General features: G+C 38.7%; 1 protein-coding gene across 4 annotated transcripts in view; it reads left to right on the top strand.

Annotated features, from left to right (window-relative positions):
- eml5 (EMAP like 5) overlaps nt 1–13,298 on the top strand; it is a 42,290-nt gene extending 28,992 nt beyond the window's left edge. For 2 of the 4 annotated variants that reach the window (XM_044143300.1, XM_044143299.1), the window contains 22 exons: nt 920–1,051; nt 1,148–1,236; nt 2,214–2,390; nt 3,197–3,398; nt 3,484–3,610; nt 3,797–3,811; nt 4,978–4,986; nt 5,559–5,637; nt 5,860–5,989; nt 6,080–6,178; nt 6,763–6,783; nt 7,004–7,177; nt 7,730–7,938; nt 8,122–8,279; nt 9,139–9,253; nt 9,328–9,516; nt 9,618–9,790; nt 9,856–10,018; nt 10,102–10,205; nt 10,724–10,877; nt 11,267–11,367; nt 12,163–13,298. In XM_044143300.1, the coding sequence (XP_043999235.1) occupies nt 920–1,051; nt 1,148–1,236; nt 2,214–2,390; nt 3,197–3,398; nt 3,484–3,610; nt 3,797–3,811; nt 4,978–4,986; nt 5,559–5,637; nt 5,860–5,989; nt 6,080–6,178; nt 6,763–6,783; nt 7,004–7,177; nt 7,730–7,938; nt 8,122–8,279; nt 9,139–9,253; nt 9,328–9,516; nt 9,618–9,790; nt 9,856–10,018; nt 10,102–10,205; nt 10,724–10,877; nt 11,267–11,367; nt 12,163–12,199 (2,657 nt within the window). In that variant the 3' untranslated portion in view covers nt 12,200–13,298. Of the gene's footprint in view, nt 1–919; nt 1,052–1,147; nt 1,237–2,213; nt 2,391–3,196; nt 3,399–3,483; nt 3,611–3,796; nt 3,812–4,977; nt 4,987–5,558; nt 5,638–5,859; nt 5,990–6,079; nt 6,179–6,762; nt 6,784–7,003; nt 7,178–7,729; nt 7,939–8,121; nt 8,283–9,138; nt 9,254–9,327; nt 9,517–9,617; nt 9,791–9,855; nt 10,019–10,101; nt 10,206–10,723; nt 10,878–11,266; nt 11,368–12,162 lie in introns of those variants that run through there. The other 2 variants (XM_044143301.1, XM_044143302.1) reach the window with 2 other exon arrangements.
- The last annotated feature ends 35 nt before the right edge of the window (nt 13,299–13,333 follow it).

Here is a 13,333-nt window from a genome sequence, read left to right on the forward strand (position 1 = left end):
TACTATTGCCATCTGAAGAAATGCACCGCTCCCAATCAAAAACAACCAATCACAGTCAAAGGGACTTTTCTTACTGCTGTCAGTCAATCTCATGTACTTGCTGCTAAATGTGCTAATGGCAGATAAACAAACTGTTTACCCACAGTCATCAGTAGCCATGCTAACTAGCCTGAACATTCATGACAGACTGTGCTAGTTGCATCATAGCAGAGAGAAAGAAGAGGAGGTGGAGGGGGATGAGCAGCGCTGCACAGAGAGGTCATTGACATGTCTAAGTCCCTCCTTCTGGCTCTGATTGGTTGTTTCTAGATAGCACTGGGAGAAGGCAGAAGAGCTTGATCTTTTTTTCACAGATTACATGTCTCATATTATGTTGTCACAACATAATGGCAGTTCCAACAACAAAATTCTTATAAAAGTTACATACTGCAGCTTCAACTGAGCTCTCCCATTATGAGCAAGTTTGTCCTTAAAATAAAAAAGTGTCTTGTTAAACCAAGACAACTTTCTTATGATAATAAAATGAAAACCTACTGACTCAAATTGTGACCTCAGTTCATAGAAAAGTGTTTAGGATGTGAAAGAGCATCTCAGACCCAAAACAGATCAAAGCTGCTTTTTAGGAATGGATAAAGTAGGTTAACAATAAGCTTATACAATGACTCTGACCTCAGCCTTAATAAAAATGTATAAAACCAACTAGTTTAAATGAACTCTACCAATCCTGCCAAGCAGAGAGGTCCAATAAAAACCCAGCCAGAATTTTGCCAGTAGCCTGCTGATTGCTACAAAGTGTGTGCGATTTCTCTCTGTTTATGAATATAACATATTATTTTTATTTGAAGAATATGCAAAAATATGTTTTCTTGCGGGACATCTTTGCTAGAATAATTAATAGTTTTATTTTGCATTGGCTCAGGAGCTGGGAAGTATCTCGCAGTCGCCTCAGGAGACAGTTTTGTGGATATTTACAATGTAATGAGCAGTAAACGGGTGGGAGTGTGCAAAGGATGCCTCAGTTACATCACCCATCTGGACTGGGACAAAAGAGGTAAACGGAACTCTTAAGGCATTAATGTTTTTATTGCTTTGCCTCTGAAATAGTTGTGAATAAAATTAAAGTCTCTCTGGATTTTCTCATTCACAGGAAAACTCCTCCAGGTCAACACGGCAGCTAAAGAGCAGTTTTTTTTCGAAGCTCCTCGTGGCAAAAGGCAGACCATCCCTGCTTCTGAGGTAAGCAGGGTGGGGGAGAATAGACGCAGGATCAGTCGTGACTGTGGCGCCTCCAGCCCGTATTTTCCCCTCGGGATCAGACGAGACTAGGCGAAGGGCAGTGAAGCATTAACACGGCCCATTTTTCACCAGTATTGTTCTAATTTGGGCCATGGAAGTGGGATAGTGTTTGTGGTCTTGCATTAATGCGTCGTGACATTCAGGCACCTTGCGAGGCGCGCAGCGGAGGGGCACATTTACAAAATAAGTGTCAGTGATGATAGATGCTGTTAGGTCGAGTCTCAGTGGAGAATGACGCATTCTTCTTAGGCATCTATCTTCTCCTCACATTCATTACATTAGTCTCCTGTAGACGTGATCAGATGGAGCCGGTTTTTCTGCTCACTACTCAAATAAACAATATATTCTTACCATCTCATTATAATATATATGGTTATATTAGTTTGAAATGTCCACCAGTTTGGGTGTTGGTATTGTCTATGTAAAGTCAGGTTAATCCAATGAATATTTATTTTATGTGGTGGTGACTGATTTAAAACATCCAAGCAAAAAGGATTCATACATGTTGATCCACATTTTATGACATTGTCACCATAAATCTTATTTCTGTTTTACTGAAAATTTGTGATAGTACGACACAAAGCAGCAAACAATTATATAGAAGACCCAGAAAGAAAATCCTACATATTTTTCACATTTTAAAAAATTAAAATCTGAATGAAAATCAGAAATATTTGGCATGCATTTTTATGCAGCCACCCACAATTTTCCCCCTGGTTACATTTTTAGAGTCCTGTTGTGTGTAATCTCAGTAAACACATCTGTTCTACCCACATCTTCGTTAGTATTTACATTATAAAGCTAACACAGCTTTGTTATTATTATTATCGGCTTGACCCTGGGTGTTGTTTTTCTGACACTGAGTGCTCTTCTTGGAAAAAAGCCTTGGTGAATAAATCTCTACCGACGTGTTTCAGGTGGAGAAGATCGACTGGAGCACGTGGACGTGTGTCCTGGGGCCATCTGTTGAAGGTGTCTGGCCTGTGATCAGTGAGGTCGCAGAGGTGACCGCTTCCTGCCTTAGCAACAACAAGAGGGTGCTAGCAACAGGAGATGACTTGGGCTACATCAAGCTTTTCAGATATCCTGTCAAGGTAATACACAGTTTATTGGCACCCTACCTTGCTTCATGGATAATTGTCACTCAATGATTGTTACAGAGCAAAAATCTAATACTAAATATAATCTGGCTAAAAACAAATATACTTTTACATTTAAAATTGTTTATAATCTTTTGACAGTGTATTGTCAGATTATTAACGTAAAATGTTACTTGTAGCAAAATATGGCTGTTGAAAAATAAGACACCTTAAATACACTAATACTTGAACATATTGATACTCAGTATGGCTGCAGGTAAACCAGGACTGCTGTAAAAAAAATTGTAATTAGTAAACAATGAGGGCTGATGTATTTACTGGAACACTAGACCTTCACTCAATCCAGGATTTGAGAAGTATGAAGTGTTGGCAATGAGGGGCAAAGGGGCGAAGATTTAACTGTTCATCAACAAACACTCCATGTTGGGTTGGTGTGAAATAAAAGGTACCTCAATGTTTAGTACAGTATTTGTGATGGTGTGGGCTATTTCTCCTCTAAAGATCCCTGGAAGCTTGTTTGAGTACCTTTCCCTTTGGAATACATACCAGGACATTTTTTATAAAAACAAATCTGGTACCATTTGCTTGTACATTAAATGAGGCATTACAGAGTCTTTCAACAGGTTAATGATCCAAAACAAATACCAAATCAACATAAAAATGGAACAAAAAAAAATCACACAATGCTGTTTTCTTTCATCACCTTCTGACTTGAACAATAACTTTCGGATTTATGCAGATATTATGCTAATGTTGTGTTAATGTCACAAGTACTGAAAAGATGTTGCTTTTCCCTCTAGGGGAAATATGCAAAGTTCAAACGCTATGTGGCACATAGCACACATGTCACTAATGTGCGATGGACCCATGACGACAGCCTGTTGGTGACAGTCGGTGGGGGCGACACCTGCCTCATGATCTGGGCCCACGAGCCTGAGGGCCTGCGGGAATTCAAACTCTGTGACAGCGAGGAGTCGGACATAGAAAGCGAGGACGATGGAGGCAAGAAACAAACTCCTGTTTTGGGTTTGAACATTCAGACGCTGCTGTTACATTAAAGATTGCTTTTTTGTTTCACTTTTATTAGGCTACGACAGTGATGTGACTAGAGAGAACGAGATCAACTACACCATCAAGGCCTTATCTACCAACATGCGACCAATGACAGGGGTGAAGCCCCACCTGCAGATGAAGGAGCCCTCCATTGATGAAAGGTATTTATTATCCAAACTGTGATGGGGTTTTCTCATCTGCTCATGTCCATCTGTACTTTTCCCTTTTCAAGCGTTTTTTTTCTTTTGTGTAAATTCTCTTCTTTTAATTAACTCTGCCTTTTCTGCTCTCCTTTAATGGCTGTCCATCTCTGATTTTCCTGCTACACTCTTTTCTTCCACATGAAGGCAAGGGGTGGTTAGGTAAGTGCTGGTGATGTGCTGATTCTGAGGGACTTCAATGGGAAAGAACAAACAAAAAGTCAGCAAAAATATGTTTGTAACTTTTGTAGGTGAAATTATATAGCCACCTTACAGTTTAAACAAAGAAGCAGTTTAGATTATTTTTTGTGCCTGGAGGCATTCGGCTAAAGTTAACCACTGAAGCTTAAATTTATGCTCTTCAAATTTTAGCTCAACAAACTACCCACATAGTTTGTAGTGGCTTACAAACGTTTTTTTAAATCACTTGAAATTTCTTAACATTTTGTCAGTTTACGGTCACAATATTCAATGTATTTTACTGTTGTTTTGGAAATTAAATTAACAAAAAAGTATATTGTGAAGTAGAAGCAACATCAAGCAGGTTCTTCTTTTCCACACAAAAACATAAAATAACATAAAATAAAAACAGTGTTGCTTGCATTTTTGTTCAAGCTCAGTCAGATGTGAACTTGAACATGCATTTTTAGGTCTTGTCATCGATTTTCTTTTTTTTTTTAAGACATTGACAAATTGCTTCATACCCAAACTATGCCATTGTTGCATTGGCTGTTTGTTGTTTTGCTGCTGGAAAGTCTCAGGTCTTCTGCATCCTCTAACTAGTTTTCTTTCAGGATTATACTGGATTTAGTATGGCCACTGGATATGAATGTTTTGCAGTGGATGCAGACACTGAAATCCAGTTTTGTGTGTTTTGACCGGCCTTTTTAGCAGGCTAAGGAATACAACTGACATTTAAAACAATGCTCTTTAAATTTCAGTTCAAAAAATTTAAACATGCAGTTATTAAATAGCTTGACTTTAAGGTGGATTTTTATTCTCCAACTCAGAGGAGTTACATTTTAACTGCACATCTAATATTAAAAGACATATTAACTATTTATAAATCTCAGTCATTCTTTAAGTCTTTTTTGAAGAATGCCTGTTTCTGTATTTCACTTATTAATCATCTTCTATTTATCGTGCTCTGCAGAAACCTTGTCTTCTGCCTGTTTCTGATTGATTTTCACATTTCCTCTTTAATGATGCCAGTTTTCCATGCAGCATCTTCTGGCTCACATTAATCAGAAATATACTCAAGCTATGTTGGAAAATTTTGTGTGTAATACTTTTTTCTTGTTTTCTTCCTTGATTTTGCTGTCATGAAGAGGGTCGAGGTAATTATCTTTTTCTTGTCGATTTCTAAAATGTGAGTAGAATATAGAGGAGCAAAAAGTGTTTTTGTCATGTCTCAGCTTTGTTAAACTGAAAGAAATATTTGAAAATTACATTTTCTTTTACTTTGATCAACTTTAATGCTAATCAAACATTTAGACTTTCTTTTTATTGCTTATTAGTGTAGACTAAGCACCTCTGAATGCTTCACCCTGCATGTCTGTGCAACTTTCAGATGAAACATTAGATCATCATATTGCTTGACTCCACTTTAGTTGATATTGATTCATCTCTTGTGGTCTTCATATTTTGATCCCAATGAGTCAGACTTCACTTTTTATTTTTAAAGTGTCTTAAAATATGGACAACATATTTTTTACTGTGTCTTAAAGATGTGACTGTGAGACACTGTTGGTTAGTTTAAAAAATATTGCCGAAAGCAAAGGGAATACTTTTTTATTGCACCCACTAAATGTTTTGCACCCATATGGTGTAATGTAACGGCCATCATTATGATCCTCATTATGGCCATCATGAGCTGCAGGAGTTCGCTCATCCCAGCTGTCTGTTTCAGGCCTCCTGTCAGCAGAGCGCTGCCACAGCCTGAGAAGTTGCAGACCAACAACGTGGGCAAGAAGAAGAGACCCATTGAGGTGAACTTCTCTTCATCCTCACCAAAACACAGCTAACTGATACAGAGACACATATGATGGACTGGTTTGCTTACTGCAGAACTAATGTTCAGATGCAGCTCGCTCCTTGGGAAGCTGTGATGATGCTGTAATTGAATCATTTGTGCCGTCATCTGGCTCTGGGCATTGCTGTTGTCATGGAGTTAACCTTTCTGACTCTGACTGTCTTCCTCTCTCCCACAGGACTTGGTCCTGGAGCTGGTGTTCGGTTACCGTGGCAATGACTGCCGCAACAATGTGCATTACCTGAATGAGGGGGCGGACATCATCTACCACACGGCCTCAGTCGGCATTGTGCTCAACCTGACCACCTGTAAATAGTTTATTAGACAATATGTTTGTTGACTAACTGACAGATACAATTACATTTTTATTATTATTATTTTTTTGTATTTTCTGACAGCTTGCCAAAGTTTCTATGTTGAACACAGTGATGACATTTTGTGCCTGACAATCAATCAACACCCCAAATTTCCCAATGTGGTGGCAACTGGACAAGTAGGTATGTTTGTGAGAAGTCGACCTCTAATCTTTGCATTAAATGTGAGGATTATTTGCCGAGCTGATACCTGATTAAACAATTTAACAATTTATGATGAAGTTAAATAATCTGAGGTACAAATATGTAAAGTAGAATACACAGAAATTTACACTGCAGTGTCAAAGCAACTAAAATCTGGGACCAAGTAAAGTAGATTTTTTTTATTAAGTTAGTGTGCAGGTCTACAAATTATGAAATGAATGACAAATTATAACTAAGTGTCCACTCAGGGAGCTAAATACAAATAAACAATTTTTCTGAGGTTTATTTATAAAAAAAACTGTATCCTTTTTTCCACTATAGTTATGTGCTGTTTCATTCATTTTATCATAAAATTTTGATAAAACACAGTTTGTGGTTGTAAAGTGACAAGGGTAGTGTACTTTTGCAAAGTACTTTATATCATAAAAAACTCACAGGAAGCTGTAAAAGCTGTAAATTTCTCGAATCTGAAAGCTATTTCATATTTGAGAAATTTTATTTCCAAAAGCTTCTTTAAGAAAAAAGTGTAATATTTTAAATAAATCACATTTTCTATTTTACAGGTGATACTGGTGACATGTCAGGTAAGACATTTCCAAAATTCATAAGAAACTGTTGAATACTGGAGAAATACCTTAAGAAATTTAAATTACTGCAATAGTTTTTGAAGATGAAATTTAAATAAGTCAATACACTAATTACAATCATGTAATATGTGCTAAGTAATAAAAGAAATCAATTAAAGTCGCAGACATAAAAGATAATCTAATTTAATCTAATCTGTTTATGTCTTGTTCTCCTAAGCCACGTCTCCTTCCATTCATGTGTGGGATGCCATGACCAAGCAGACGCTGTCGGTGCTGCGTTGTTTCCACTCCGGCGGCGTCTGCTCTGTAAGCTTCAGCGCCACAGGACGACTCCTGCTGTCTGTGGGACTGGACCCTGAACACACCGTCATCATCTGGAAGTGGCAGGAAGGTAATCCAGAAGGAGAATCTCCTCAAATGTTCATATTTACTCTGGATTTCAATTTAATTGATACTTAGATATACTTTATCTATGCCAAAGGGAAATTAAATGTTGTTGTAACTTGTATCTCTGCTTCTGTGGAGCAGAGATGAGATTGTACACCGTCAGTTATTGAGAAGCGCTGATAATCCACCTCAATTGGTGGATTAGCTCCCTGCCTGACTTTGTGGTTAGAAAGTCAGGCAGGGAGATGTTGTAGTAGGGGATATGAAAATAGTTTGAATTCCTCTTTCTTTCTCAGCTCTTTTATGATGCTTTGCATCCCTTTTGCACCTCTGGAAGTTGAGCTATTGAAAACAATACCTTGTTGCCATGGTTACGCACCACAACAACTATCTGAAAGTAAGAAAACCAAGAGCATCCAAAACCAGAGGAAATAATTTTCCAAAAGTGCAATGCTTCAGTCAAAACATTTTGATTAAAAGGCTACATAAGGAACAAATCAGATCTAGACTTTAACTTTGACATAATTCTTCTGCTGCACTCCTCTGGTTACCTCAGGTGCCAAAGTGGCCAGTCGGGTTGGTCACACACAGAGGATCTTTGTGGCAGAGTTTCGGCCCGACTCGGACACACACTTTGTGTCGGTGGGAATCAAACATGTGCGATTCTGGACGTTAGCGGGTCGAGCTTTGCTCAGCAAGAAAGGCGTCCTGAGCTCCATAGAGGACGCCCGGATGCAAACCATGCTGTCCATAGCATTTGGAGCTGTAAGTAACTATTAGCATCTTTAGCATCTGATTATGCCTAATTGTTTAAAAAAATATATAACTCTGTAAACTTTTTGTCTCTTAAATGTGTGAGGCTTTGCTTAATCATGCTGTGAACTGTTTTGCATTGCTTGCTCTGCTCTCTTAGGCCACTAGATTAGTGCAGATTTGTTTTCTTTTCAGAATAACTTGACATTTACAGGTACCATAAGTGGGGATGTGTGTGTGTGGAAGGAACATATTTTGGTAAGAATAGTGGCCAAAGCTCACACGGGCCCCGTGTTCACTATGTACACCACTCTGAGAGACGGCCTCATCGTCACGGGAGGCAAAGAAAGACCGTAAGTGCTTCTGTGTTCACTAAAAGTCATGGTAAAAAGTTTTTCATCACATTCAGCACAGTCATGGGATAAAACAGGACTGTCTTGCTGCTTGCATAGATATTTAAGAGGGCAAACAAATTGTTTAATAAAACAGTCTGACGCACAACAAGGAGAAATGACCATAATGGCCCTAAAGAAAACATAATTGCTCCCCATCCGATCATGAAAGGATCATAAGACCTTTTTTATTATTTTCAGTATTTAGAGATCATTAATTTGAAGTGAAAAACATTTATTAAAGCAGCCAAGCTTCCCAATAGTGAACAACTGAGAAAATTTACCCCAATGTCAGACCATGGAATGCTCAAATAAAAAAAATAAAAAAACTTCATCTTACCAAGTATTTCTGTCTAGTTTCTAATGCAAATATCTGTTAAACATGGTGCTGGAGGAGTTGTGATTTGGAGTAAGGCAAATCACAGTCACTGAGTTGAACATCTCCTCTGCATGCCAGAGTAACCTAGAGAGAAACTTGGTTCAGCTTGGGATCCAAAAGAAATCAGCAAATCTAATGCAAAATGGCTGAAAAAGGCAATACTGAGAGCCTGACAGTGATCAGTTAAACTCCAGACATCAACTTGGCTGAATTATTTTGTTGGGACCTGAAAAGGGTGAAATAGCAAAATTCCTCTAAAGCTACTACTACTTCTAGTACCGGTAATTTCTGTAATTTCCACTAAACTGCTGAATCACTTTTTACCATGAATGAATTGAAAGTCTGAAAATGTCTTTTTCCTCAAGGCTGCATATTTCAGTGAGTTAAAAATGTATCCTGTGGTATATTGATCAGCTGATGGATGCAGCAATTGTTCTCCAGATCAAAGGAAGGAGGTGCTCTGAAGCTCTGGGACCAGGAGTTGAAACGTTGCAGGGCCTTTCGGTTAGAAACCGGACAGATCATAGACTGCGTTCGTTCTGTCTGCAGAGGAAAGGTACCACGGATAAAGAAATTCAGTTATTTTAATGTCACCCTCTGCTTTCTGGTAATCTCTGCTTGTTGTTGCAGGGTAAAATCCTGGTGGGCACCAGGAACGCTGAGATCATTGAAGTGGGAGAGAAGAACGCAGCGTGCAACATTCTGGTGAATGGACACATGGACGGCCCAATATGGGGTTTGGGCACTCATCCTTCCAGAGACGTTTTTCTTTCTGCCGCTGAGGACGGCACCGTTCGCCTGTGGGACATCCCAGAAAAGGTCAGAATGACTCCCAGCTCATCTCACTGACTTTCCCATGGTTTGTTAGTCTGGAAATCGCTGAGCCATCTGTGTTTTCACATTGCCTTCTGGGAAAACAGAAGATGCTGAATAAGGTGAACCTGGGCCATCCGGCCCACACCATCAGCTACAGTCCTGATGGGGACATGGTGGCCATTGGCATGAAAAACGGAGAGTTCATCATCCTGTTGGTTGTCTCGCTGAAAATCTGGGGCAAGAAAAGAGACAGACGCTCCCCTATACAAGATATCAGGTAAGATGGTGATAAAAACTGCTGTAATTGAAAACTAAAGACTTAAGTGCGCATTTTTGCTGCAGGTTCAGTCCAAATTGTCGCTTCTTGGCTGTCGGCTCCACCGAGTGCGCCGTCGATTTTTACGACCTGACTCTCGGCCCACAGCTGAACCGCATCAACTGCTGCAGGGACATCCCCAGTTTCGTCATGCAGATGGATTTCTCTGCTGATAGCTCCTACATACAGGTACGGACTTTGTTAAGTAGCTCAGCAGCGGAAGAGATAGTACTGAGTGTATTTTAGTTCTAAGTCTCATTGCTGCTACACAGATATCCACAGGTGCTTACAAGCGGCTCGTGTACGAGGTGCCATCTGGGAGACAGATCACAGAACAAATTCAAATTGACAGGATTACCTGGGCCACTTGGACAAGGCAAGAAACATTTTTATCAGCTTAAAAACACAGATTTCAGCCTATTTTAGTGGGATTTTATGGGAGAGGCCAACCCACGGTAGTGCATAACTGTGAAATGGAAGTTTTGTTTCCATTTGTAAACATACTATTAGCATTGTGAAACATGATGGTGGCAGAATCATGCTGTGTGGGGAGGGGAGTGTTTCTTTAGCAGTGACTGGGAAACTTGTTTGAGCTGATGAGATGAGACTTGCAACGAGGGTGGAGGGTAAACTGTTGTTAGAACGGCCTAGTCTAAGTCTCAACATTGAGGCAAAAGGATGTGAAAAGTTGTTTGTGACATACCACAAGAGACTTGAGTAAAAAAAAGAAAAGAAAACTTAGCCTTTTCCTTCCACTTCACAGTTATGCACTACTTCTTTATTTTATCACTTAAAATCTTATTTAATTACATTTAAGTCTGTGGTTGTGCCTTTAAAAAACACTGTATACTTCCTTTGTTAATGCTGGAGTGAGAAAATAACATGATTTTACAGTGTCCTTGGAGACGAAGTGGTAGGAATCTGGTCCCGTAATGCTGACAAAGCGGATGTGACCTGCGCTTGCGTGTCCCATTCGGGCCTTAACATTGTGACTGGAGATGATTTTGGGATGGTGAAGCTGTTTGACTTTCCCTCTCTGGAGAAATTTGTAAGTATAGTTTTATATTATTCTGTCTTTACTTTGTTGCATTGATCTTATAATGAAGAGGGCATAATTTTGTATAGTAGAGATTAACTTTGGGGTCTTTATTGCCCCCTAGTGGTTGTGATCTATGATTGTGAACAAAAATTATAGGAGATGCTCCATGCATAGCTCATATTGAGAAATAGGTTGTCATTTTTTTATTTTAGTTTTGAGTGATTCTTGTTAGTATCTACTTCATGAATAAGGACATGCTTGGTCCAGTGTTAATGTGATTCCTTTTACCATAAAAAGCAGTTTTAAGCTTCGCATCAGTGTTTGTTCATAGATGACTGTGATATGCTAACTGAGCCTGTTAGTTTTTTTAACGCAGGAAAAAACTAATTTTTTCTTAGGCCAAACACAAACGCTTCCTAGGCCATTCTGCTCATCTGACAAATGTACGCTTCACAAACGGAGATCGCTTCGTCGTCAGTGCTGGTGGAGACGACAGGAGGTAAGTGAGGCTTAACATGGGATTTTATGGGACTCATCAACATAAAGTTAAGTATAATTGTAAATTGGGACGAAAAATATCACATTTCTTTCAAATAAAATTCTGAAAATTGTTACTTTCCTAAGTGTCCTGTTCTTCTGAGTCAATATTTGGAAGAACCAAGTTTTTCTGGATTTGTTTTTACAGCTTTGCACTTCTTTCGACTAATTTTTTACCCTTTTTCTTTGCAAGAAATCTCAAGTTCAGACATATTGGACAAAAAGCATTTGCTTCTCAAGTTTTTCCACAAATTCTTGACCGGATTAAGGTCTGGACTTTAACTAGACCATTCCTTGAGCAAAACAATTTTATTGTAGCTCTAGATGATTTTTAAAGGTTGCTGTCCTGTTGGAAAATGAATCTCCACCTCATTCTCAAGTTTTTCTTCCCGAATTGTCCTGTAGTGAGCACCATCTGACTTCCCTGTGGAAGAGCAGCATCCCCACAGATGCTGCCACCACCATGCCTTCACCAACACGTACTGTTTTGCATTTAGGTCGAAATGTTTAAATTTAGCCTTATCTGAGTGCCTCTTACATGGCTTGAGATAGATCAGAGTAAAGGAAGACTGAATACACAGCCACACTTTTCAGATTATGTATCCTTTTCCTTCTATCTGCATAATTAAGCACTACTTTGTGTTGGTTTGCCACATAAAACCCCTATAAAATACATCAATCTTTGTGGTGGTTAAAATTCTAATTATACAGATACATTTGCATTTTGTTAATTCTTTACTTCTTCTGTTATTTGCAGCCTCTTTGTGTGGAGGTGTGTTCACGTCCCTCACTGAGAATCCCACCATGTCCTGCATCAGTGGAACATCAGCATCCCCCATCATGGAGAGAAAAAAAAGAGATGTGGAGGAGGACAGACGCGGCAGCTGGATGAGTTTAAAGTCGTGATCCGACTTACTGCCTCAAACCTTGGTGCATGCATGTGTACTGAACTAAGTTTCATTTCAGTGGTGAATATGAAAACAGGTGGAGAGCATACAGACTCCTGTATATCACATAACAACTATAAAAAAAAGAATCTAATGTGTGCATATTATTCAGTGATGAGTTATTTTGGGAAAAAAAAGAGCTATCTGCGTACATCTCTACACTCGACAGGCCTATAAAGTTGTGTTTCCGATAATGCCATTTTTTAAAACATGTAGCATTAATGAATTAGCCTTAATCTGAGTGTCTGTGAGGTTTTGGGGTTTGTTTTGTATATTTTGGATCATGAACTCATTTGTTTTGTTAGAATTTTTTTTTTTACTGGTTATTCTAATCTTGTGGCCTTCCTCCTGAATGTAACATCCACTGTTATGTTCTGGATGTCAGCATGCCAAAGCATACTATGCACTGTACACCTGACCTAGTCACTGTGTTACCCTGGTGGATCATTTATGAGTTACATGGTCGTGTTGTTGACTGGTTGACCTCTGACCTGCCCTCCCCTTGGCGGTGTTCCCCTCATGACGTAATATTTGTTAGAGGATCTGTTTTGTGGTTTATGGGTATGCATGGCTTACAGGAAGACAATCTGTCCCAACCAAATTCCTCAGAAAATAAACAGAAAAAACAAACTGTATATTGACCTCTTGATGCACTGTTGCAGTTTTTTGCTGTCACTTTATTTGGTGTGCTGCTATATTATTGTTACGTTTTCATGAATATGAACAGTGTGACTTTTATGGAGAGTAACTAATGTTTTGTGTAATAACATTTATTGTGGAAATGGAATGTTTATCAGAGTTGAATATAAAAAGTGCAAAACAATTTCCTCGTATTTAAATACTAACTACTAAACAAATGTTGCTGCATATTTTGATTTACATTTCACCATTGTATATATATCATTTGTAAATATTCTTTTTGTATATTTTTGTGAAGTGTTTCTTAAACTCCACTTTAATAAAAAAATAACTTTAAATTTC

The sequence above is a fragment of the Gambusia affinis genome, linkage group LG16 (genome assembly GCF_019740435.1).
Source record: "Gambusia affinis linkage group LG16, SWU_Gaff_1.0, whole genome shotgun sequence".
Classification (NCBI taxonomy): Eukaryota; Metazoa; Chordata; class Actinopteri; order Cyprinodontiformes; family Poeciliidae; genus Gambusia; species Gambusia affinis.